The following is a 27792-nucleotide window of genomic DNA, read 5'->3' on the forward strand; positions in this document are numbered from 1 at the left end:
CGTGATCTGGGTGCCCAGCGTCGGTGCCGGCGCGGTGGCGGCGTCGCCGTCGCTGGGCTTCGTCCCCGTTCCGCTTCTCCTTCTCTGCACCAGAGTCTACGATCTGCGATCCTGCGGCTTTTCCTTCTGCCGCTGCGGGCCGCGGGGCCAAGGCTATGTCCCGAAAGCAGGCGGTGAAGAGCCGGCCTGGCAGCGGCAGCCGGAAAGCCGAGGCCGAGCGCAAGCGGGACGAGCGGGCGGCGCGCCGGGCCCTGGCCAAGGAGCGGCGGAACCGGCCGGAGCCTGGCGGCGGCGGCGGCTGCGAGGAGGAGTTTGTGAGCTTCGCCAACCAGCTGCAGGCCTTGGGGCTGAAGCTGCGGGAGGTGCCGGGGGACGGGTGAGGCGGGCCCTGGAGCGCGGGAGGCGTCGCCGGGGGGACGAGCCGGGCTTGGCGACCGTCGCCCGCTCTCGTCCACCCATTCATTCAGGCGGCCCCGAGCGCCAGCCACTCCGTAGTGATAGAGGGTACAGCAGCGGGCAAGGCGGCGAGGCCCCTCCCCTCGAGACGCTCGAGTGATCTCAAATTGCCCTAATCGTGACAGAGATCCCCGAGGAAAGTGTAAAGTGGTCCTGAGAGAATACTGGGGCAGGTCTCCTTTAGATCGGTGTCCAGGAAGGCCTCTTTGAAAGGTGACATTAACGCGGAGACCTGCAAGGATGAGATGGAGCCAGCCATTCGAAAAGCGGGACAGCGCGTAGAGCAGTCAGTCGTAATGACAGTCAGACCAGTCGAGACATAGGCCTGCCCCCCTTTGAGTCTTCACTGGTGGGTGTTGCTCCCGCCCCCGGCAGTGCGGTCTGTGAGGGCCCGCTGTTAGCTGAAGGCAACTTCCCTAATTCTTTGGGCCTCGGTTTCTCCTTTGTAAGCAAAGGTGCTTACCCAAGCTTCCTTAGGGTTTGGACTGGAATCTCGGTTCAGCTTTTTAGGGAACGTGGGATAAATAAATGGGTTGGAGGGAGAGAATGGGAGTAAGGAAGGAAAAATAGCTTCAGGAAAGGGAGTGTGGAAATAGAAGCATGGATGGAAGAGGGGAAAGGGTAAGTGAGAGGAAAGGAGACAGTAATTAATCAAGACTGTTATGAACTGGCCCTAATTTACCTGTCCCCACTTTCCTACATATGCTCAGTGCTTTAGGTAAATTGGATTTAGAGTTTGATTATATTTTATTTCACCACTGAATAGTATAGTACTGAGTACATAGGGGCATTCAGTGCATTTTTGTTGAATAAATGAATGAATGATAGAAATATCATCAAGGAAGGCCAACTAGACCCTCAGCAGGTCTGCTCAAAGGGTCATTTCTTTAGATGAGTCACTACAGTTAAAGACTTGCTTTGCTGGGTCTTCTTTTCACCTAGTATTTTGATTTTGTCAAATGTAAAGTTTATTAACTATTAACTCACAAGCACAAGACCCTGCTATATGAACTAAAGTACCAATTGAATACAGTGGGATTGGGGTGGGATTATTCCTTGGAAATGACTGGATTGCTTGTGTTTGCTATAGTGGGCATGATGTATTCTCAATGTTAGGAGGTTCCCAGGAAACTGAAATACTCAACAGAGGTTGCTTATGAGCAGAAATCACACCACAGGGAATTTTAGAATCTTAAGGGAGCTTTCCTAATGCTGTGGGAAACTTTGGGAGTGCTACCTGTCCCCCGACTTCCCAAGGAGAATGTACTTCTTTAGTTAATTCAGCAAACATTGGTTGACCAAGGAACTGGGAATACATCGATGACTAAGATGCTTGAGTTCATAGCTAAGTAAGAGAGACATATAACAGTGCATCTCAAACATTATGGTCTTAGGACCCATTTACACTCTTAAAAATTACTGAAGACTCCAAAGAGCTTTGGTTTATGTGGGTTATAGCTCACAATATTTACTATATTAGAAAGTAAAATTTAAAACAATCCACAGGCACATTCCATTACCTATCAGAGTGATAACCTCATATATCAGCCTCTGGAAAACTTTACACTTGGGAGAGAATGAGAGAGGAAAAGGTAAATAACCTCTTAGTTTTAAACTCACGGATACCCTGAAAGGGTCCCAGAGGTACTCCTTCCCCCAAACTGGGTCACACTTTGAGAATGGACTATATAAATAGTTAAAGTACAGTGTAATAGGTTCTTAACAGTGACTGATTCTAGTGGCACTATTGAGAAGGAAGTGGCTAACTCTCCCTGAAGTGATCAAGGAGGCCTTCTCGTTCATTCAGCAAATTCTTGAAATCTACAGTGTGCAAGGTGCCTCTCAGAGGAGATCACGCTCAAACTTGATAATGAAGGAGCAATAGGTGTATGCCAAGGGGATGTTCCAGGTTGAGGAGCATATTATTTTTAAGAGATCTATGAGTTGTTCATGATGACAGGTACAAAGGGTACAAAGTAGAAGTCAGGGGCAGTGAGGCTGCAGAAGCCAGAGGCCGGCTTGACTGAAATGCTTGCGTCTCATTTCCAAGGTCTTTTTACTTTGGACAATGTTAGATAAAGTGGTAATGATAGTTCCTCTTGTTTGGACTCCATGAAGCTAACAAGTTCTTCCCATGGGTACCATGAGATGGACTGTGGTTCAGCCCTCCTCAGTATTGTGGTGCTTTTGGTTATGGTGATAGGCTTCATCAATGTGCAGTGGGTTGTGGATCCTGTGTATGATGAGTTGGCAAGTATCGACATATTCTTTTGTTAATATTTATTGAGTACTCTTGATGAAATATAATAAAATTATAGTAATATAAAAAATAGTTGACAGTCCACTCCTCCATCTTCCCATTCTGGTCTGATTATAGTATTGAGTAGCCTGAGAGCATCTTGCTGTATAGGTATATTCATTGTTGGCAGTATGGAACTTGAAGCACTGTGGATCCTCCAGGTGTTTGGGACAAATTAGCTGGTATCCTGTGAGGTAGCCTTTTCATGATTTGAGTCATTTTAGCGTAGGTTAATCAGGGAACTATTTATGGAGTTTTGTAATGCATCACAGGCCACCTTCATATTTGTTGTGTTGTCTGGAGGGTGGACCCACATAAATTGGATTCAATTTCAAAACAAAGAAATGTTTTAACCTTGATGTTGTCCTTAAAACATCATTGGCTGTGGCATGAAAAGAATCTTTAATTGGATTAGGCAGTACAATATTAGCATCTCTCTGAACTGTATCCAGTTGTAGCTTACTAAATGTAGCCCTGAATTAACATTACTAATTAGTAGTGGTCTAAAATTAAAACATTAAGGAATCACTAATTTTAGCCACTTATCTTTGTCCCAAACAATTTGTTTTATTCTTTATTTTTATAACCATAGGAGTTTAGTGATGAACAGGTATGTACACATAACCTTGCCTTTTAGTTACCTGCATCACCAATACAGCAGCCCCATCTTTTGTTTCTAGCACAGTGGTTTTCAACCTTGGTGGTGCAGTAGAATCACCTGGGGACTCTGGAAAAAGTACAATGGCGGGTGCTCCCCTAGATCAGCTACACCAGAATCTGAGGCACCTGGGCCAGGTTACTTTTAAAAAGTTGCATAGGTGATTCTTACGCGCAGCCGTAATTGAGAACCACTGATGTATTAGAGTCTCAATTCTAGACTCGTGTTTCTCAAACTTTAGCATGTAACATAATCACCTGGAGGGCTAGTTAAAACATTCGATGTGACTAGATTTCTGGGCCCTGACCCCAGAACGTCTGATTAGTAGGCGTTGGTGGCTCCAGAATTTTTCATTTTCAACATGTTCTCATGTGATGCAGGGACCACACTTTGAGAATCAGTCGTCTAGACCAGCGCTGTCCCATAGAAATAAAATGACAGCCATGTATGTAATTTAAAAATTTTCTGGTAACCGTGTTAAAACACACAAACAGGTGAAACTGATTTTGATATATATTTTAAGCCAGTACATCTAAAATATTTCAACATATACTATAAACATTTTAATGAGAAATTTTACATTTTAAAAACACTCTTCAAAATCCAGTGTTTTACACTTACAGCACATCTCAGTTCTGATTAACCACATTTCGGGTGCTCAGCAGTCACACGTGGCTACCGTATTGTGCAGCGCAGATGTGGGCGTTTCCTAAGGGCTGCCAGGAGACAGAAATTTACAGAATCCCAAGTCTATACAGTCTGTGTCCAACTAACATAAAAAAATTCCTTTCGTTTGCCAAAACCTATGTCTCTGTAGCTCCTGTGTTTTAATTTTGTATTACCGTACAAGTATAACATGCCTCTCACCATGACATGCCTCTCACCACGATAGTTGGAGGCAGCTATCATGTCCCCCTGAGCCTTCTTTAGGCTAAATGTCACTAGTTGTTTATGTTCTTCCTATTAGGCGTTTTAAAACCGCATCATCTCATCTGAAATGAGATGTCTCTTAAAACGTGGTAACCAGAATGGTACCCAGTACTCTAGCTGTGGTCTCACTTCAAAGAGTAGAATAAAACCTGTCCCCTGTCCCCCTGTTTTTGCACATTGCCTACTGGTACTGCAGCCTAGGAGCCCATTAATTTTTTGACGTCTGTATTACAATATTGGCTTGTACTAAATAATTGTGCCCCCAAACCATGACATGCTCCTTGTGTAATTGGTTGTTTTTGCGAACTCAAAAGCAAGACCTTTACATCTCTCCCTGTGGCACAGTGGTTCTCACGTGAGGAGGATTTTGCCCCCTGGGGGACATTTGGCAATGTCTGGAGACATTTTTGGTTGTCACAACTAGGGGGAAGGGAGGAGATGGTGGTGGTGCTACTGGCATCCAGTGGCTGGAGGCCAAGGATGCACCTAAACATCCTGCAGTGCACAGGACGGCCCCCACAGCAGAGAATTGTCCCCAAATGGCAAACAGTGTGCGGTCGGAGGAGCCCTGCTGAGTGTGATGGGTGAGGGTCTGGACTCGGAGAACAGCAGGACCTCCTAGAGGTCCTTTGGGCCACGGTTGCTGTGTTCTCGTGAGTGTCATGACTGCTCTTGCTGGGCTCCCTGAGGGAACTCAGATTGACTGTAGTGTTTGTTTACATTTCCTGTGTCATGGAAGTGATTTGTCTATCTTGATTTTTCATTTCGACTCTTTTTAGTGAGCTCAGGAAAGTTTGTTAAATAGAGAAAAGCATATTAAAATAATATATAATTTAGCATTTACTCCTAATTGTACTACTTAGGAATAACTACAGCTAACATTTAGTGCCTGGGTTTGAATCCTGGGTCCACTGTCGACGGTTTTGTGACCCTGGATGAGTTACTCTAGGGGGACAGGAATAGTGCCTGTCTCAGCGCTGCGAGGACTAAGCACAGTTAATGCATGGAAAGTGTTTAGAACAGCCCCTGGCACATCACGAGAAATGTTTAAGTGGTGAACTCAGTGTTTTTTCTTTGCATTCATTTGTGTGTTTTTCTGTGTGTTTGTATACTGTGCAGGTGAACATATTTGAGCTCATGTTACTAAAAGTTCTTAGAAAGCATCTTACTTTCTGTAGAATACCATGAATTTTGATATATTAAATGCAAAATAACTAAAAACATAATTGGGCTAATTCACACCTCTTAAACTAGTTAAAGAATCGATGAGTGGTGGCAGATGCTAAAATTTTAAGAAAATTTGAGAGAAAAGCTTAAAATTGAGAATGCTTTTATTCATTAGCTTACATTACCCCCCTGTGGTCAAAAAGAGACCGCCATTGTTAGATTTTAGCAAGAGACACTTCAGTCTAGTTACAGAATTGTATTCCAATCCGTTTAAAATCTTGCCTTAGATTGATGCAAAACTTCTTGGTTTCTAGTTTATAGAATCTTTTGTCTTTAAATACTCCCTCCTCTCGCCCCCTGCAAAAAAAGAAAAAAAAAAAAGTATAAATCCTTGTACATAAGAAGAGATTCTTGTCTCTCTATAACTTTCTACTGAAAAGTCATTTGTGTGAGTTAAAAAATAAAAAACCTCTTTCTTCTACGCTTTTAGGTCTGAAATCTTTCTGGAATAATGAGTTTATATTTTGGCATTAGAGGACCATAGGTTTTCATTTGGAAGAGTAAACAGTTGGGTGTGAAACCAGGCAACTGTTTGCTTCAGAGTGGCTAATTTTCTTAGTTTTAAGGATACCAGATTGTGTTTGTTTCGTTCCAGGCTCTGTGTATCTGCGCTCTGTGATATAGTTTGGAATTTTAGAAGCCTTTGAGGGGCTTGAAAATAAAGAAAACTCATGAAGTTTATTACCAGCATTTGCATTTTAGAAACAAAACAAAATAAAAATAGCGTTTGAAGTTTCATTTAGCGGGAGCAACAGCAGCATTGTGGTTCTCTGGGTGAGCGGCAGGAGCGGGGGAGGAGGGGGCTGTCATGGCAGCCGCGTGTCGTCCGAGCACTTTAATGGCCTTCGCTTTTCCGCTGGGTTCTTAGCACTAAGATAGGATGCTGAGTTCAACTGTTTGTATTGGGAGCTTGACAAATTATTGTATTTTGGGTACTCTTTGTTAGGTGAATGATTTGTTAGCTGGGCAGCTATAGTGAAATTTGAGAAAAAAAGGAAGGAGATATAATTTACCTTTGGAAGAGCATCCAAGAATCAGAGCCCTTAGGCGAGACGTGGCCTGTGACATCCAAACTCTGTGTTCAGGTGGTTTGTGTATCACCAGCTCCAGGGAAGTTTAGTGACTTTCCTGAGTCGGCCGGCTTGAAAATGGGAAATAGAATCCTTGTTCGTTGCCCCTTGTGAAGGTAATATGGTTGGACATTTCCCCTACTGCCCACCCTCGGTATCTGGGAAGAATCGTGGACTGTCAGAGTTGAGGCTTTATCTTTTCTCTGTGTAGAAGATTTCCATGGATGGTTTAGCATGGAGCATCATTGTTTTAGATGACCTAAGTTCATTTTTAAAAGGTTTTGATCAGCATTTTTGTTTTGATAGCAATTGCCTGTTCAGAGCTCTTGGTGACCAATTGGAGGGACACTCACGAAATCATCTCAAGCACCGACAAGAGACAGTGGACTACATGATAAAGCAGCGGGAAGATTTTGAACCCTTTGTAGAAGACGACATTCCCTTTGAGAAACATGGTAGGTTCACTGTGGGGCAGTGGATCCTCCAGTAGTAATACATTGGGTGCTCAAATCCATAGGCATCCCCTAACCTCCTGGCCAGGGGTTTGTGTACATAAATTATGGCATTTATTTGACCAACATTTATGTGACTGCTCAGTCATAGGCAGCATGCCAGGAGGTTGGGAATCAGTAGGTTGAGATGTGTATGCTCTTAATAAAAGCGATGGTGTTAGTTGACTTAAAAAGCTATTCATGACTTATTCAGTTGAGGGTGGGGACCAGGCTATAATATAGTATGTAAAGATCGATCTTATTTTTAAAAGGTAATATTCTGGAAAGATACATTTTATGGCACATTTTATATTTATTTTTGGCCCCACTTATTTTTCAGAAACCACTTACTTTCTTTAAACTTCTGTAAGGGGGAGATAATAATAGCATCTATTTTATAGGTTTTGTTTTTTTGGGGGGGTGAAGGTTAAATAATACAATTAAAATAAGTTCTTAAGTGTTAGCCATCTGGGGATCTATGAGTATTTTAAATTACCTTCTGTAGGTTTTTCTGATTTTTAAGTGATCATGTATTACTTTTACAATCAAAAGAATCAATGAAGTCATTTAAATTTTTCACCCCAAACCCAAACACAACCTATTTTCTTTGAAGCAAATGATTTAGTGATTTTAATTAGTTCCTTAGTAGGCACAAATCTAGTAAGAAACTACATATGAGCTTTTAAACTTTAATTTTACAGTTATTTACTGAGGATGTACTATGCTAGGTGCTGCGGATATGTTTGTTTTACAATAACATTTTCATCACAAGGCTCACAGTCCCGTCTGTCTCTCCTCAGGAAGGGTCTGCTTCCTGTGTTTTTAGAGTGCTGCCTCTGGAAACCGTGTCACGAAAGAATGGGGAGGGTCACTGAGAAGGGAGATGAGTTAGAGGGGTCTCCACATTGGCCAGATGAAAGAGTAAGAGGGTCTCCGCTATGGCAGCTTCTGGGAATGAGTGGGGTTCAGACCAGTACACAGCTGGTGGTATAATTGACAGAACACATTGGGGGTGGGGAGCAGAGGTAGTGGGGAGACAGGTGATTCTGAAGTTTCTGCTCTGAAGTTTCTGTTAGCAGGATAGAGGGCAGCAGGAGGAAGACTTCTGGGAGGGAAGCTATCAGCGATCCCAGAGCCTTTCTTATTCCTCACTGGGAAAGAGCTCATTCTAGGCTCCAGCAGCAAAAGAGACGCTGCAGCAAAACTCCCAGCGAGTAGTTGATACTGGTCGTTGAGTTCTGCTGGCTCTCTCCCTGCATCACTTTGTCTAGCAGATGGGCAGTTTACCAGCTGTACATTACAAATTAAAGGTGGGTATGTGGGACAAGTGTTGTAGTTTAGATGTAAAGTGAATTGTATCATTAATCCAATTATTTTGGATGAAGTGAGTTTTTGGTTCATGACTTGAAATTCCACTTTGAATATCTTTAGTGAAGGTCATGTGTTAGATTTGGCAGTTCAAGGAACTTGTCTCCAGTGTGATAGTCACTTTAGATGTACAATGGGAAAGTGTTTTCTTGAAATGTCACCGAATGCCTGATTGTCGATTGATGCTACATAAAGAATTTAAGCTTCAGAGAAGTGAGAAGTGGCTCCGACTGCCATGGCAGAAATGAAAAGAAATCTAGAAGTCTGTGCATTCCATTCGTGTGTCATTCGAAGACTAGACTTCTTACATTATCACTCATATCACAGTTAAATGTTTTCAATGTCTGTCTACCCTGTTAACGCTGCGAGATTCTTGAGGACAGGGACTGTGTCTGTTCCTCAGCGTAGCAGCGCCTGGCACATGGTAGACACCCATAAGATATTTGTTGAATGAATAAATGATGGCTCATTTAACTTTTCAAGACCTGGTTACCCTCCGCGTCTGTTAGGATGATTCTTTTCCTTCAGAAACGTGGCTTCGGAGAATCAGCAGCATCTCTTCTGCAGCTGTACAAATGTCCAGATCACAATCCTGAATGTTTTTAATGTCTCTTCTCCCTCCCTCCTCGTACTTATGTCACGTCACATCCACCTCAGTATTTTTTTCTCATAAAATCAGGCCTCTGTGGCCATTTGCCTAGAGACCTTCAATATTCTTTCGACTGGTCTCATTGCCTCTTGACCCATTCAGTTTGTTTGACACGTTGCAGCCAGAGTAGTGATCTCAATGCGCATCTAATACATCCTTCCCCTATCTACAACCCCTTGGCAGCCCCTCGACCTCAGATATAGTCCAAACTCTTTAGCCCTTCCTGACCTGTGATTTTCTTATTTCTCTCCTTTTATCTCCCACCCTGTCACCTCAGCATTCTAAGTTCCTGCCATATAGTATAGTCCACAGACTCATTTATCTACCTCTCTGTCTTTCTACCTATCTACCTACCCACCTATCCATCCATCCATCCATCCATCCATCCCCTCCATCTCCTCCATCCCCTCTTCCCTCCCTCTCTTTTTTCCTCTTCCACACTTTCTCTCCCCTCTGCTTGGAACATAATTCCTCTTGTGTCTCCTGTTTTTGGGCAATCATCTTTGTTATCTTATCTGCTACACCTTATCTCTCCCTCCCCACTACCAAACTGGCTTATGCTTCTGGGTGCAAGGTTTTCAGGCACAATCTTCCACAAGACTTTCCTCGTTTCTGACATCAGCTGCAAGTTGAGGGTTTCCTGAAATCACCCTCAAGTTCAGTAATTTGCTGCAAGGACTCACAGAACTCACTGGAGGCTGTTATACTCACAGTTATAGTTTAATGCACGACAAGGATACAGATCAAAGTTAGCCAAAGGGCAGAGTCTGGAAAGTTCCAAACATGAAGCTCTGGTGTCTTCAGGATGCGTTATCCTCCTGGCATCTACGTGTACCAGAATGTTGTCAGTCACGAAACTCACCTGAACTTTGGTGTCCATAGTTTCTGTTGGGGTTTCATTAGGTAGGCATTATTGGTTGATTGCTTCAATGGTTGAACTCAGTCTCTAGCTCCCCAGTTACCCAGTTCTGGCTGATAATCACATGGCCAGAGGTCCGCCTTGAGTACTTCATTAGCATAAACTGTCAGGTGTGGCTGAGAAACCCACCGTGGTTAATAAAGACAGCCCTATCGCTTGAGAAGTTTGAAGAGTTTAGAGGTTCCCTTCCAGGAGCCAGTGACAAAGGCCAGACATTTCTTAGGGCAAGGCCAAATTCTTTACCATATCTGCCTTTCCTGTAGCACTTACACATCCATAGTGCCTGTTTTCTTGTTTGTCCTCCCACTGGTTGAAAACAGTTTGAGACAAACTGACAGGCTGTATAATGGAGTGGATGACTTGGGGTCAGGCTGCCTGAGATGTAATGTCAGTTCTGCTATGACCTTGGGCACAGTCAATCTACTCTGCCTCGGTTTCCTGGTGTATATGAAGGTTGGTTCGAAGATGAAAAAGTGATAATCTATGAGAAGTGAGTAGAACAGTGCTTGACACATAAGTATTCATTAATGCAGCTATTATGATCACTGCATTTAATATTACATTTCCAGTGTCTCTTATAGATTTTGGCTTATAGGAAGCTTTCAGTAAATATTTATTGAAAGAATAAGTAAACGTATCCTTTATGAATGATTGGTGCCCTTCTGAGTAGCAGCCTGTACTGCTCAAACAGCTAAATTCCTAGACTGACAAAGCTAATGGACTTTTTAGGTGTACACCCTTGTTCCTCATTATTTGGAACTAAAAATACACCAAAGCATGTTTGTGTTTGGACTTTTCCATTATAAAGACTTCATTTTTCTCTCCTATTTTCATGCAGTGGCCAGTTTGGCAAAGCCTGGTACATTTGCTGGCAATGATGCAATTGTAGCCTTTGCAAGAAATCATCAATTGAATGTGGTGATTCATCAACTTAATGCCCCTTTGTGGCAGGTAGGTCATCTATTCAAGAGTTTATCTTAAGCTCTTTGTTATAAATTAGCTCTGGGGATGTCCTAAGATGATGGGGCATGGCCTGTGTTATTGAACTATACAGGGTAACTTGTGCCGCAAGCCTAACCAAAGGCTGGAGGCTTGTGGTGGCTTGGGGTTAAACCCTGTGCCATGTTCAAGTGGATTCTGGAGTATAATTTAGAAACCTTTAAAATCCCAGAAATATTATTCAGCAGTCAGTTAATTGGGTAATTTGGGGGCAGAGAACCTAATGTGAAAATACTACAGATAAGTCGGTAAAATATCTAAGTGAGAATTAAAAGGATTAGTGCATACAGATTTCTGTTTTGAAGTGTGCCTAGTCCCACATGTATGTTTGTGTTTTTAGGTGGAAGAAAAGACCAAATTCACTTATAATCATTGCTAGTAAGGATGTTCTGAACAACAAAATTTATTTCATGGCTTAGGATATCAAGTTTCATATCTCTGGCCCGCTCCGCTGCCCGTATGGTACCAGTGGTTTTCCTACAGCAAATGAGACTGTACAAGTGTTAAAAGCTTGTGTTGTAGGATGGCAGTGCACATTGTCAAGCTGTTTCGTTTTGCCTTTATCCTCCGCTTGTTGTAAAGTAGTTGTCCATTCAAATTTTTTGGCTTTGGTACCCTAAACTAAGCTAATTGCTCAATCCTTCAAACCAAACATTCTGTGGTATGAAAGGTCAAAGGTCAGGTGAAGATGCGCAAAGGCCGCCACCCCCTGCTCCTCCTCCTCACATGCCGAGTGCTTCCGGTACCTTGTAGTTCCACTCCCGAAGCCTGGGCGTGTGATTTCTGTCATTCCTCCTCCTTCCCCCTCAACTGCCTCTCTGTTTCTGACTTTTTATTTTAGTCGTGTAAAACATATCACTTGTAGAAAAATTTGAAAATTCAGAAAAGCCCATAAAAGATAATAAAAATCTCCCAGAGTCAGATTGCCCAGACATTATTACTGTTAACTTTTTAGTGCATATTCCTGTCATCCACACATCCTCTTAGCTGTAAAAACATTCACACAAAACTGGAAAGATGTGTATCACAATGTTTTTATACACATTTTAAACACATCTACGCATAGACACATCCGTATACTTGTATACACACACTTATGTGATCCTATACATTATTATTATAAAGGCAATTGTGGCTCTTTTTCTCATTTTTTCCATATACCACCAGCATATATATTCCTTTGTTAATTGTTTACTTTTAGCTTTCATACATTAAAAATAAAGTCAAGCTTATAGAGGTATAATTTACATAGGGCAAAATACATCCATCTCAGGTGTAAATTTCTGCGTTTTGACAAATACAGTCACATAACCATCACCAACACTATCAACATATAGAATATTACCATTACCCCAAAAAGTTTCCTCGTGACCCTTTGCAGTCACTAGTCCCCTCCCCCAATCCACTAATCAGATTTGTCTCCTACAGTTTTGCCTTTCCAGAATGTCATCTAAATGGTACTATGTAGCCCTTGTTTCTGCCATAATGTCCTTTTAACAAAATTACAGTGAAGTAAATTAGATACTCCACAGGTCAGTGAGGAATTTTACCAGGATACAGTGAGCAGGAGGGAAACAGTATCTGTGTGTGTTCTCGGGGCAGTGTTGACTGAGGGCCTGACACCAGGGAGAGCTATCATATTTTTAGTGAGGTGCTCTCTTTCTAAGGATGATCTTTCAGCCAAGAAAACTGGTTACCTTCTTCATTATCCCAATTTTTTGTCGTGAAATGTTTATCGTTTAGCAGAAGTCATCAAAAATCATTTGAATATACAGCATAATTACCCTATTCTTGCAAGAAAATACTCAGTGTCAACTTAGTAAACATAGCCTGCCTTTTCCTCAGTGGATAACTTTTTATTTTGGTTTACTTGTATAAGTAGTTGTGCAAGATGATTCTGCATAGTTAGAATTTTTTTTTCTAGAATATTTTCTGTAGTTTTTCGTGGGTTGCTAAACATTTTAAGTGTAGGTTTTTAAGATAAATGTATTTTCTATACAGTGGAACTATCCACCAGCTCTCCCCCTATCCCAGTGAAGCATCTTATGAAATTTAAGAATTGAAACTGCATTGGTTGCTGCAGTCGTGGGTAAGAGCTCTTGCATTAATAATGAGTAGGCTCTTACTCACAACATGGTGATACTGAAACCTACATTTTTTTCCTGGTTGCAAGAGGAATATATGCTTCAGTGAACATTTGAGACATAGAAAGTGAAAGTCTTCTGTACTTTCTCCATGAAAATCACAGTTAACAATTCAGCGACTATTCTTCTAGTTATATTTTTCCAATTCATAATGTGTAAACAGTATTATTAGCTAAATATGTAAATGCTTTAGGGATTATGTCATTCAGAAATTATAATAAACAAGTTTCCTTTCCCAGTACTCTTTCTGGGAGATAAAATGGTACTGTCTCTATTTCGTGTGTGTCAAAACCCAGACTCTTCACTTTGAGACCTAGATATCCTACCTGGAGAGCACTTCCACAGTTCTGACTTCTAGTCCCATGTGGTTCCTGTTTGTGGTTTTTTGCTGTGCTTTAGACCACAAATACTGTTGAAATTAATAGTGGTGTCTTACTACCCGTAACTTTCAGTAAAAACAAGAAGGAAGTGCTAATGTTTTAGACTTTTAACAAAGAGGTGGTTACTGGGCTTTCCAAGTGACAGGTGCAGAATAACTTCAGAGTTTCTGTCGAGGCGGTGTTTTGCGGGGTACACCCAGGCTGGACCTTAGGGCTTCCATATTGTGCGACTCCAGGGAGGAACATTCTCTTGCTCGGGTGTGCTCCAGGGCTGCCATTCGCATAGAATTCCTTGTGATTGTGCCTCTCAGGTCGTGTGATGCGGAAGTGCTGCTTCACTGTAAATCATTTTGTTATAAAATTGATACAAGTGGGGCCTTTGAGTTTGTTGATGTTTCTCAGTGTGTGGGTGATAGAAAATGCCATTTTTGTTGTAATGATGGGTGGATTTACTGTGAAGCTGATGAAACATAAGTGGTAGACCCCTCATTTTTTTTAGAACTCCTCATTTTTATGGCCCCCTTTCAATGTCCTGGGCAGGGTTCTAGCAGTTTTATATTTGTAGTCTTGTATTTTTTTTCTCAGAGATCTGTATCTGAGGAGCTGAGAGGTCCAAATGCACTGAAACTTAAGCCTATTTAACTTCATTTTAAATCTGCCCCAGGCTTTCAAATATGTGTTTTTATATGGACTTATTTCCATATAGTCCCAGAATAAACATATGGAAGCATACACCATGGACGGGAGAAAGATAAGTCAGAAATTGCTCAGGACGTACATATCCTAGTCATATTCCCAATCCATTCCACGTAGATCCTGTTGGCTGGGCTCCCTGGACAATCGAGGCGACATTTCTCTCCAGAAGCTGACGCTGTCCAAATCCTTGCTGGCATCTCCCCTTCTTTTGCTTCTAGATTCGTGGCACAGGTAAAAGCAACGGGCGGGAGTTACACATCGCGTATCGGTACGGAGAGCACTACGACAGCGTTCGGAGGATCAACGACAACTCAGAAGCCCCTGCCCATCTCCAGACCGATGTGAGTGGGGCCTCTGTTCCCAGCTGTTCTCAGCTCTGGAGGAACCAGGTCGATGGCTGGGTGCCTGGAGCCAAAAACCAGTGGTGTTTTTATGGCAAGTTGCCTTTCAGGATGTGTGGGCTTGATTTAAAAATTTTTCTAAGCTCAGGTGAGAGGGAAAGTTAAAATTGCTTGTCATCCTTTGCTTTCCTTAAGAGCTGATAGCTATGACTACGTGAATATAATTTGTATAAAACTTTGAGTTACTTTTATGTTTAATATGTTTAAAATTAATCTGTGCTTCATATCTAAAGTTTGGAAACTAGAAAAAACAAAGAAGAAAATAAAAGGTACACAACATCAACTATGTGGATACAATTTTTGTCGTTCGTATTTATATAGCTTCGTTTCCTGCTTTTTAAAAGTTAACATTATTGCATCAGTGTTTTCTCATGTTATTTTACACTTTCTTAGTAATTTAAAAAAATAACTAAAAAATTATTTCTCAAGTAGGTAATATTTCTCCATAGGTCAGAATTAAAAATGTATGACAGGAAATATAGTGAAAATCCCTCTCCCACCCCAGTTCTCCTCCCCGGATGCACCCAGTGTTTCCAGTATAGCATAAAATCTAGTGTCATATCGAGCAACTCTGTGTGTATGTGTGCATATTCCAATTTTTTTAATGGCGGCACAGTATTCTGTGCAGACACATTATAATGTGTCCACCAGCCCCTTACCGATGGACTCTTAGGAGGCTTTCGAGCTTCTGCTTTTACCAGCAGTATACATCTTTTCACACACATGTGAGTGTATCTGTGGGATAAAATCCTGGAAAGTCCCTACTGCATCACAGGTTGTGTGCATTTATAATTTTCAGAGGTATTGCCACATTGCTCTCGGTGGAGGTTTTGCCAATTTTTACTCCCACTTGCAATATTGTCTTTTCTTGTACCTTTGCCAGCACAGTGAGTTATCACATTTTTAAATCTTTGTCAGTGTTAGGGAAACGATTGTTTTCTTAACAGTTTAAATTTGTATTTCTCTTATTAGGGAGTTTATGCACCTGTTCCTGGGTTTACACCTTACTTGTATTTCCTTTTTTTGTGAGCTGTATTCATTACCTTTATCCATTTTTTTTTCTATTAAGTTTTCTTAATGATTTTTTAGGAGATCTTTATATATTAGGGAAATTATTGGCCTCTGTTATGAGTTGCAAATATTTTTTTCACAATCTGTTATTTAACCTTTATTTTCCCCTATGGTTTTTGCTATGAAGGAATTCTAGATTTTTATGTGGTGAAACTTATTAAGTTTTCTTACATGTCTTCTGGGTTTTGAGTCATAATTAAAAATGTCTTTCCCACTCTGAGGTTAACCCAGAGTTCTCCCATAGTTTATTTTAGTACCTGTATGGTTTTGTTTTTTAAAAAATTAAAATCTTGTCTCTATTTGGAATTTATATTCATTTATATAAAGGTGTGATATGTGGATCCAACTTTATATTTTTCCTTGTGGTTACTTTGTTTTATCCAAACCATGTATTAGTTATAAATCTTTTCTTCACTGATTCAAAGTGACATTTTTTCATATACTAAATTTCCATATGTATTTGGATCTATTCCTAGACATTTGGGTCTGTTCCACTAGTTTCTCTGCTCATGCATTAATGTGTTCATTTAGAGTATATTTTAAAATCTGGTAGAATTTTTTGTTCATCATTACTTTTTATGGTAATTTCCTATATTCTTGCTTTTTAAATATACATATGTGAATGTTAGAATAAATTTTCTTGTCTAGTTTAAAAGAAGTCTTGTTCATATTTGTTTTTATTGGGGTCTCATTAAATTAATAGGTTAACTTAAGGAAAAATTTACATATTGTTGATGTTGAATCTTCCTAGCCAAGAACCTGGTAAACTTTGTTTAATTGACTTTTTTAATGATCTGTAGGAGCATTTTTTTCATATAGACTTTGCGCATGTTTTGCTGACTTTATTCTTAGGTGTTTTGTGTTCTCTTGTAAGGAAAGGATGTTTTTCCCCTTTACATTTCATAGCTGATGATCATTTGTATATATGAGAATTATTAATGAAATGTTAATTACATGCATATCCTGCTGTCCTACAGGATTCTTTTTTTTTTAATTGAGCTAAAGTGTATATAACATAAAATTAACCGTTTAAAACTCTACAAGTCAGTGGCACACAGTACACCCACAAAGCTGTGCAGCCACTTCCTCCAGCTGCAAAATATTGTCATCGCCCCTAAAGAAAACCCTTTGCCCATTAAGCAGTCAGTCCCCATTTTCTTTCTCCCCCAGTCACCACCAGTCTACGTTCTGTCTCTGGCTATGTGGACAGCTCGTATAAATGGAATCACACAATTCGTGGCCTTTTGTGTCTGGCTTTCACTTAGCATACTGTTTTCAAGATTCATTAATACTGGAGCACATATCTGTACATTGTTCCTCTTTCTTTTTCTTTTCTTTTCTTTTTTTTTAAAGACCTAATAATATTTCATTGTGTGGATATACTGCATTTCATTTACCCATTCTGCTGTTGGGCATTTGGGTTGTTTTCACCTTTCGGCTATTGTGAATAGTGCTGCTATGAATATTTGTGTTAAGAGATTTGAGTACCTGTTTTCAGTCTTTCGGGTAGGTACCTAGGAGTGGAATTAGTTGGGTCATGTGGTAATTCTGTGTTTAACTTTTTGAGGAACTGCCACACTTTTTTTCACAGTAGTTTCACCAATTTACATTCCCACTGGTAATGTTTTGAGGGCTCTACTTTCTCTACCACCTCACCAATATTTGTTATTTTTTTTCTTTTTTCTTTTGAAAATTATGGCTACCCTGCTAGGTGTGGTATCTTGTGATTTTAATTGGCACTTCCCTAATGATTAACGATGTTGAACGTCTTTTCAAGTGTTTCTTGGCCTTCTGTATCTCAGAGAAATGTCTAGCCAAGTCCTTTGCTCATGTTTTAATTGAGTTATTTGTGCTTTTGTTGTTGAGTTGTAAGAGTTCTTTACATATTCTGTTTATTGGATTCTTATCAAATATATAATTTGCCAGAATTATTTTTGTTTGTAGTAGTTTTTGTTCAATTTTTTTTAGATATAGAATTATATCATCTGTTAATAGCGATAACTTCTTCCTTTTTAATTTTATACTTCTAGTATTTTTTTTTTGCTAACACATGAATTATTATCTCTCAAACACTGTTAAATAGTAGTGAAAATCCTTATTGTGTTTCTTATTTAATGGAAGTAAAGCATCATTCTGCGAACTTACCACAGTTACTTAACCAGCTTACACTCTGAAACCTTCAGGTTGATTCCAGTTATTCACCACTATTAGTGGCACGTTTACATAAATCCTTTCTGTATGTGATAGAATTTCCTTTGGATAAATTTCAAAGACTCTTGATATACATATTACCAAATTGTTAGGATATAATTTTATAACGGGTTGCTTTTTATTAACACTCTAAGGAGCGTACTGCACGCTGCTGGATTCCACTTTTACATGCAAAAACATAGAACTCTCCTTGCCTGTTTCCTATCCTCCTGCATTAGCAGGAAGCAGAAGCAGAAGGTGATTGGGCAGCCACAGAGCGATGATTGTAGCTTTTCTGATTTAGGCTTAGGTTGTAAAGGCCTTGTGGATACTAAGTGAACAGCTCTTTTGTGGTTTTAGAATTTGGATCGAATGGTTCCCTTGAGTGTGGTGGCTGCACATGAGGTTAGATGAGTCACGCTCACCTGTGGTAGTCCAGTCGGGATGGGAACTTTAGCACATCAGAGCTTGCTGATGATCAGATAGGCCTAGGGAACCAGATGAGAGTTGCATGTATGTTTCTTCAAGGTGAATTGTCCGGCTGCAGAGCTCGTCAGGTGCTAGAATCGAGGATCTTGTTAAGCTCATGTGACTGAAATCAGCTGAAGCAAATGTGTGCTGTCTGAGTCAGCAATCGGGTCCAGGAAGTTGGTCTAGGAGCCGTCAGAGCTCTGATGTCACCCTAATGAATGGTTCACCCCATAGCTTGGGCTTTTCTTTTTCATACTTCTGTTGTGGCCCGGAATCTCAATGTCTGGATGAAATTTAGCCTGGTCATGGCCGTTCTCCTAAGATTGTTTCTGTAATCTTTTCCCCGTGTATGTGAATATTTTGGAGACTAGACTGCCTTCCTATGGTGAAGATTCTCAGCATAGCCTGTAAGAGGTCCATGATTATTACTATTCATATTTCTTTTAGTTTCAGATGCTTCATCAAGATGAATCAAATAAAAGAGAAAAGAACAAGACAGAGGGAATCGACTATCAAGATAACCTGAGAGATGAAGTGGAAGATGCTGTCCAGAAAGTGTGCAATGCAACTGGCTGTTCAGTTAGTATTTCTGTCAAGTAGTAGTCATGGTTTATACACAAGCATCGCTGTGTTTACCGGCTTGTTTCGTAGCCACCCCCTAGCCTGCCAACACCTGATGGGCCAAAATGGGCCCATGATATTTGTAATTTGATGAGGTTGTGTGATACAAATTAATGAGAGCTGTTTATTCATTTCTCTCCTGTTTGCTAGACTTTATCCAGTACTATTCAAAAATCCTAAGGAAGTATGTGGATTTAGTATTTCTGACGTGTATTTATACAAATAAAAGAGCATTTTATAAAAGGAACTTATTTATATTAACTGGTTATTTAATAAGATGACCAGCCTTATTGAAAATTGACATTTTCTAAATGAAAAAGGTCTTGAAACCTGGTCTCAGTTCTGTTACATCATTTTGTTTATCAGATTGTTGAAGTAGAGAGAGATAGAAAAGTATATCCAGAATTTTGAAGTATTCCTTTGTTTCTTGGACAGGATTTTAATTTGATAGTTCAGAACCTGGAAGCTGAAAATTATAATATTGAATCTGCAATAATTGCCATGCTACAGATGAACCAGGGGAAAAGAAATAGTAAGTCCATGATTGATATTCATAGGCTTTCAAGATTATTGTATTGGTGATTTTCCAAAAATGTATTTTTCATTAAGTCACAGGTAATAAATTTACCGTCATTCATTCATTCATTCATTCAGTAAGTTTTTATTGAGTACTTTCTGTATGCAGGCATTTTTTAATAGGTCCTGGGCCTGCATCAAGGAGAGTATAGTCTGCGGGTGGGGTGAAGACAGATAAGTAAACTGGCACAAGAATACGTAATGCAGTGGGAGGTAAAAGGTGCTAGGGGAAGGCGTGAAAAGGCCACGTGACCCAGCTTTGGAGGGATGGAGAGTATCAGGGAAGAGTTATCCTTTTAGAAATAGATTCTTTATAAAACCAAAATGATAACTAAAATCGAATGAGAGAAAATTTTTTCTGATGGAAATATTTAGATTACTAGCATCTATCAACTCTTGATAGTTCAGAATTTTTTTACTTGAACCGAGTTTAATTTTATGACACAGAGAAAGGAAAAAAGATGTGACATCTTAACTGTTTTTTTCAAGTCACTTATTTAAAATGATTTCAATACTTATTGCCAGATATTATGTGCCAGGTACTGTTCTTGGCATTATAGTTTTCTGTGAGATGGGGTGTTTTATTATCCATGTTATATATTTGCCGTGTCTTCTTAGAAAGTAATAAATAACTTGGTGTTTGTGATTTTAAAATAACACCGTCCAGTCTCTTTGCTGTCCAGTATGGTATGTACTTGACATACGGCTAAGTGAGTCCAAGGAACGAAATTTAATGTTATTTAACTTTAATTTTAATAGCCAGACTTGGCTCGTGGCTACTATATTGGATAGCATAGCTTTAGAGCCTCTTTTCTAGTTTTGTGGGTGCAAATGAAAGTTTCCCCCCTAAAAATTCGTTTTGAAGAGTGGTTTTATCCAGTGAAACAAAACTGCTGGTGAGAAGCTGACGATAAGACTGGTCAACAGGTTATTTTAAAATTTATCTTCCAAATTTTTTCCTGTATTTACCACTCTGTTGACTTAATATTAGAATTTGCCTCAAGGAAGCTTGCTGTTCAAATGATAGTGATCTGGGGATCCAGGTAAGTTTGGAGTCATTTAACAGTAATTGAATTGTGTGACTATGTTAGGTTCTCAATTTTAATAAAACGTCTTTCTTTGGAAGATGAAGAGGAGAACCTCGAGTCCAGTGGCCGAGTGCTTAAGCAGAGTGGCCCTTTATGGGAGGAGGGTGGCAGTGGCACCAAGATCTTTGGAAATCAGGGCTTAAATGAAGGCAAGACCGAAAACAATAAGGCGCGGGCCAGCCCTGGCGAAGAAAACAAAGTGAATAAAAACCAGCTCCCGAAGGTATGAAGGGATGAGTCTCAACGGCAAATGGCGGGCTGCTGTAACATGTTGGCAGTGGTGGGAACGTGGGGCTCATCTTAATGCATAATTTTCTTCTGATTAGTGGAAGTAGTTATTGTAGAAAACATAGGGAATGCGCAAAGGTGTATCAGGAAGCAGAGTGAAGACCTCGCTTGTCCCGTGTGGCGTATGCAGGGACCGTTGGGAGGAGGTGCACACTGAATCGTCCCGTGCGTCCACGCGTGTCCTCCTCCCAGCTGACGTTACTGTGCGCCTGGGCCTTTGCCACGTTACGCCACGTTACATAATCCCATTTTTTTTTTTTTAATAAATACCATCATCTCCAGTGAACACCCGCAAAATTTATTTGTATAAATCTTTCTATTTTGCATTGTTTTCTTGGCTAGAGTCCCAGAGAGGACTTGACAGGTTAAAGGGCATGGACATTTGACTCTTTTTAAGGCTTTTTGGTAAGTTGTCAGGTGCTTCCGAGAAAGAGTGTACATCTCCCTCTCTGCCCGCTACTCCCACAAGTAGTATATGTATGACACCATTCATTTTACTGCATTTAAAATTCGTCTTGGGACTTTCACCAAGAAGTTCTCAGGCTCAGAGTGCAACGTAATGTAAAAAGCTACAGGCAGAGTCAATAATGCAATAAGCTTCTGAAGAGCTTGTTAGGATTACCTGGGGCATTCAATTATGTAGAGAAAGGTGTCCTGTGGCATGTTCGAGGGTTATCTCCTGCTGGACTAGGGCTAATGTTTTTTTAGGGCATTTTGAATTGGTTTATGAGAAGAACAGAGTTGATTTTCGTTTGCTAGCTCAGCACGGGGATGTACATTTAAATGTAAATTTGAGCAGTAATGGAAAATAAATCCCGTTTGGTCTCTTAGGTGGGTTTTCTCTGTTCCTGTTGAAAGGCAGGCTGTGCCCTTGGCATCTGTCAGCACTGCATCTCCCTTCAGCAGGTGGCAGCCTGCGTCAGCCGAGCTGGTGACTCACCCAGCGTCTTCTCTTCTAGGTCACAAACAAACAGCGGAGAGAGCAGCAGCGACTGGAGAAGAAGAAGCGGCAGGAGGAGAGGCACCGCCACAAAGCCCTGGAGAGCAGGAGTGGCCACAGGGACAGCACCCGAAGCGAAGCGGATGCGAACGTGCAGGTCACCTTGGTGAAGACCTTCGCGGCTCTCAACATCTGAGTCTGGCCCGCTGGGAGTCGTAGGAAGCGAGTGGCGAACGGAGTGCTGTGTCCCGGGCTTTCCCGCGGGGCCGTCCTTAGGAAAACAGCCCGCAGGGCCCACACAAAAGCTCACACTCTGAGTTAGTGTCCTTCAGGCTGCCTCTTTTTTGTTCAAAGTTTTGTTAGTGATGTGTTTTATTTTATGAAAGTGCAGCGAAGCCATTCATGTTCCGTAATTCAAATATTGAGTTTTAGGGGTAGATAGTTCGATCAGGAAAACCTTTGAAGCGTGGTTTTGTTTGCCCTGAAAATCACAGTTCAGTGACCCTGGGATCTTTCCTTAACACTGGGGGTGAGTTTTGCCGTAATTGTTTATGAGGTCGTTTAGAGTATAGATTAATTGCTAGAAATTCAGAATGACAAGTTTCCTTTGTTTCTCTTTCATTTTCAAACAGATATATTAATGTACAGGATAGTTTATAAATGATCTCCAACTCAGGAACATGTTTAGATTTAGTATTCTTTTAGTCCAAGTTAATCAGAAAATAATTCAGGAAGTGTTCTCCCCAGGTAATGTGACGTGGGGGCTGAGGCCTGTAGGCCGGGTACAGTTGAACAACTGCATCTCTCTCCTTCCTGATTCTGACGTTATTTCAGATGGGGCGCAGGTGCTGTTCATTTATACTCAAGCCATATGATCTGTGTGTGTGACTGTTAATTAGGCCTGGGCTTTGCTGGGAAAGCGATAGCGTCATTGAGTTTTTGGTACTTGTTCCTTGTTATGATGCGGTTCTGGGATTCTCATAGTTTGGGGAGCAGAATCTATAGTTGTAAAGGGATTCTTGAGTCTTTGCTTATGAAGAGTCTAAAGAGTTATTTGATTTTATAGGCGAGAATGGAAAAATATCTGAGGTTGCTCATGTTCTCATTTTAAGCAACTGTATTTTCCTCCTTACTTCTCTAGACTTAGATGCCTTCAGAGAAATAAAAGGTAACTTGACCTGTTGCTAAATTATCTTAGTATTGTGAAAATGAAATCCCATAAGATGCTGCATTTCATTCTTTTTTATTTAAACCCTGTTCGGGATTCTGATGTTAGACGGACTCTCCAGCGCCCGCCACAGGTGGTCAGTGACCCAGGTTACACCAGCAGGGCAGGGGACGTGCTTTGGCTGAGGACGTTGAGTGGCTCCGCAATTCTCAAGTAGACACGTTTGGGCTGTGGGGAGATGTCGTTTCTAAAACTGAGTTAGGTGGATAGGAACTTTAAAATGGTGATGTCTCAAGTGGCCAGGCTTGGACAGTTTTTGCCTAATATTTAGACAAGATACGCTGAATCAAAAGGTACATTACTAGTTACCTCCCCCACCACCGATTTCAAAATTATAAAAGTTGAGAGGTAAAGGGAAAACTATTAAGAAGTTTTGAATGGTGTGAGCATATCGTCTGGGCTGGCCCTGGGCTCGTTGAATGTCTTTATCAGTGAGCGATTTGCTTTCTTTGGTTTTAATGATGTATTTTAATTTTTTGCTTTTTTTTCCTATGGTGACTTTTTGTAGTTGGAGCATCAGTTGCTTCTAGGAATTGTTCCCAGGACATGTGTTTTGGGCTTCTTCCTGGGGCAGTACATTGTACTAGTCAGCAGGTTGAGAAACAGCACAGCCTTTTTTCTCCTGTTCCTTACGGAGTCCTGAGTTCAAGGCTTTGGATCTCCGTCCAGACAGGTGAGGGTCTCCGCTATCCGACTGTCTCCAAGGGAGTGAGGCCTGGTGCTTTAGTATCTGCTGTCTCTTGGCTTTCACCTCTGAGCAGATTCCAAACTGTGGCTGAGCTTTTCTGAATGAGCATCCTTTCTTGTCTGTTTTGCAGTACGAGAGCGGAGGAGACTAGATTCTCTCAGGGGATCAAGTGTGTGTCCCAGGAGTTCAGCAGAATTAGGAGTCAGAAATAGCTTAAGGACCATGGTCAGAGGTTTTATTTACTTGGTTAATGGACGTGGCCTTGAGCCCCATTGGGTTTTAGAAGTTTTCGAAGTCGCTAAAAAGTTAATAAAGAATTTCTGCACATTTATTTATAAATTACCTAATTCTACCTAAGAACCTAATAACAGGCTTCAGCATGTCTGGGGCGAAATAACAGTGGTTTTAAAAACTAATCAAATTGCTTCAGTAATTTTCTTTTATTACTATTTCGTAGCTTTCCAGTTATAATTGGCCTGTGTTTAGTACATTAATTATTGGGAATGGGGCACACATGTCCAGCTTCAGTGGCATCTTCTAGCTAAGGGTCGGAATTTAGGACTCACTGCCTCAGTCTCAACGGAATACGAGGTGGGTAGAATCCTCACACTTAGCAGCCGGAGGAGGAGGCACTTGAAAATGACTTTACAGCAGCCAGAATGGAGGCCCAGCGTGTTCAGTCCTGGGTGAACCTGTCAGCAGTCGTTCCTCGTACAGCTACTCACGTGCACTCCATGTGAGCGAGTGCATCTCTCTTCATTTACCCGTGTCACATGTTGGCCGTTAGAGATTAATGTCTCACGGGGTCGTCTCGGTAGCTTTTAGTGCGGCCGGGAGAAAGGCATGGGGCAGTGGTCCATGCTGCTTACTAGTCTTATAAACTGTATATAAAGGCTTTATGGATTTTAAAACAAGATTTTTTTAAAGATTAAAATTAGAAATAAAATTGTAGCGGCAACAGCTTTGTACTAGAGGGATAGATATAACAACGTAGAACCACACTTTTAAGTAATATAGTTGGCACCAGGAGATACTAGATAGGGTGTGTAAGTATATTTAATTTTTCAATAATATGAACATATGCTTTCAGGAGCACTGGTTGGGGAATTGTGGCAGAAAGAAGAATCTTAAAGGTTAGTCGAGGTTCTCTAGTTTCTTTCATAACCTCTGAAAACTCTTCCAAGCCCATTTTGATTCAGAGGGCGAGTGAAGTGCCATCGCCCTTGGGCAGTTAGAGGTAATTTAAAATGCCCAGCCCTGCTTCCCTGGGGAGCTTTTGCTGTGTGAAATGATATGGTTGGGATGGGAGGGAGGCCCTGTTAGCGGGGGACAGTTGCTCGCAAAGTAAGGAGGTGGGTATCAGATGGACTTCGGCCTTGAACTGTACTCGTAGTGAGTCCCTGCCGTCGATGTGCAATTTCTCTCATTCCGAGAAACTCTAGACTCTGCCTGGGTTTTACTGGGTCCACTTAGAACGCGATCAGTTTACCTCTGAAAAGTGCAACCTGAATAGTTAGTTGGTTGAAGGAAACTTGGATCCCAGTCAGAGCTCACCGAAGCCGCCCTGGGCCTCGTGGTCGGGGTGAGAGCGTCACATGTGTGGCCCTCTCTGACTCCCGTTTTTGGGTGGACACAAAGCTCTTTACCTTTTTACCTCAAGACTCTATAGCAAACCTTTAGACTCAGAGTCCGATGCAGCTTTTCCATTTTGCCGTTCTCGTTATTCAGTTTCATCTCAGCTTTCAGAACAGGTGTTGCGAAAACCCTGGGGCCTTCTGACAGTTGTTCTGAGGCGATTGGCACTTTTTACAAGGTGCGTTTTCCTGACTCTCAAGCAAATCGTATTCCCACTGATGTTGCATTGAAGATCTAGATGGCATACATAATTAAATTATAGCAAATCTTTTTGCCATCTCCTGTTGGAGGGGCAAGTGGATAATTGGTTTCAGGCGGAGATGTTGAGCGCTGGTCACAAAGTCCTCGCACAGTGTGGGACCCGCAGCAGCGTGTTCCACAGAGCCCAGCCCCAGGGAGGAGCTGGGCCTTGTCGACTGCCTGGGCCACTCTGTCCCCAGATAGAGTCTCTGAGAAAACTCCTGGCTCTTAACCATTTCTTCTAAGAGGTGACTTTCTAGAGTGTCTCTCTCTCCCCCCACTAGTTAGGACTACTTTGTACGCAGTTAAAATGTTTAGCATCCTTGTAAAGTCACTGGAGAAGGAGGCGGTACCACTAATGAATATATTTCTGTAAAAGCACGCACTCTTGCTTGGTGACTTTGTTTTAAGCAGGGCACGCCCATGATGCAGATCGCCGCTCTGTGCTGGGGGTCAGGGGAGGCAGTGATCACTGGGCAGCACCCCTGGGTCTGCCCCAATCCTTCGCATGTCAGTACCCAGCAGGTCACCATTTCCAGCCGTCCATGACAATCATTTGAGCTCAAAGACCTCAGCCTGCAGTTCGATCCCCTGGCAGGTCCCTTGACCAAAACTGGGGGAATGCTGTCTGGGGCTCCTGACATCTTCACTCCCTCGTTCACTCTCCCTGGAGAGAAGGGCCCTCGGCCTCCCCGGCTCCCGTTCCAGCACCTTCCACCAGCACTGAGCTCAGTGAGAAGAGCCAGGAGTCGGACTTCACACCTACATGTTCCTCTTGCTGGTGTAGAGGTGCCGGTGGGCATCGGTCCCTTCATGAGGGAGGGCAGGTGTGTCTGTGGAGAACACGGGGGTCTTCACAGGCTCGGGGACCTTCTCTTTTTTTCCGATTGCACTAAACTTGTTCTAGCTTCAGGCTGGAGATGTCTACGACCTCCATGGGGTCGTGATCCATAGACTTAGCGAGCCTTGCCTTACCTGTGGAGCTCGACGGGGAGCAGTGCGACCGCCGTCCGACGTCCGTAGCCCATACCCTCTAGGTCGTTTCTTTCCACACATTGTGTTACTCTGAACCATTTTATTTTTTATTTACCAAAGTACTGTACTTGGCTATTTGCAGTGTTTTCAAAACCAAATGTTTCTTTTTTTGTGTTTTTAATCTTCAATACTTGGTGCAATAGAAGCTGCAAAGATGTGCCACTTTATCTATGAAATGGAGTTTTGTACACCAATAAATTCTAGTTTAAAGACAGAGTTGCAAGTTTGTTTTTTTTTGTCACTATCTGACCGCTGTCTGCGTGCGTGAATCTGAGAGAGCCTCTTCGCGAAGTGTCCTTTTTAGAGACTTCTGCACAGAAGGGGCGTGTGTGTCCGGTCGATTGCTGTCCCAGTGTGCAGGAGCCGTTTGACGTCTCGCTGGGCTTCACGCAGCGGACTGCAGCTTTGGTGGGTGTGTGCGGCCACACTCAGGAGGTGTACTGTCAGACACACCTGGACAGCAGTGACTGGAACACGGACTCACCTAGAAGAGGTCCTCAGCGGGGAAGGGTGGCCACAGAGAACCAGAGGGAGGGGAATCCCTCAGCGTGTCCAGCAGGGGCCCAGCCCACACCAGGGCTCTGGTCAACCTCAAGGTCAAGACTGGTGTGGTCACAGCCTCGCCCTGACTGCAAATTTGGCCTCGAGACGTCCCCCCTCTCCTTTAATTTTGGACTCATATAGCAGCCCTTGAATGGACGCTGAGGTACTTTGCTAATAAAAGGTATCTAGTACCACGGGGGATGAAAGAATTCGGCTACTGGCCAGGCGGTTCTTCCACGGTCCCTGTCCTCGTGTGATTTTCACCTCGTTCTGTGACAGACCTCGGGGTGCACAAACGCTTCCCAGCTTCTGAGCCCATGAGGTTCAGGTTTTGGACCCTGTAAACCCAGGGGAGATTCTTTCTGAAAGATCCTGCCTAGGACTAAAGTGATGTCCTTATTTCATTGTCCCCTCCCCCAGCTGGGAAACTTTGGTGGCCTCCTTAATTCCGTCCTTGCAGTGATTCAGCCAGGGCCAGGGAGCCACCTCGC

At 41.9% G+C, this 27792-nt stretch overlaps 1 protein-coding gene across 1 annotated transcript; it reads left to right on the top strand.

Annotated features, from left to right (window-relative positions):
* Positions 1 to 26974, top strand: OTUD3 (OTU deubiquitinase 3). The gene is made up of 8 exons (XM_016128344.2): positions 1 to 376; positions 6947 to 7095; positions 10906 to 11018; positions 14505 to 14627; positions 18867 to 18998; positions 19476 to 19572; positions 20743 to 20927; positions 21952 to 26974. The coding sequence occupies exons 1-8, from the start codon at positions 156 to 158 to the stop codon at positions 22126 to 22128; spliced, it is 1197 nt and encodes a 398-aa protein (XP_015983830.2). The 5' UTR covers positions 1 to 155; the 3' UTR covers positions 22129 to 26974.
* The last annotated feature ends 818 nt before the right edge of the window (positions 26975 to 27792 follow it).

Source organism: Rousettus aegyptiacus, unplaced genomic scaffold (genome assembly GCF_014176215.1).
Source record: "Rousettus aegyptiacus isolate mRouAeg1 unplaced genomic scaffold, mRouAeg1.p scaffold_m13_p_1, whole genome shotgun sequence".
NCBI classification, from domain to species: domain Eukaryota; kingdom Metazoa; phylum Chordata; class Mammalia; order Chiroptera; family Pteropodidae; genus Rousettus; species Rousettus aegyptiacus.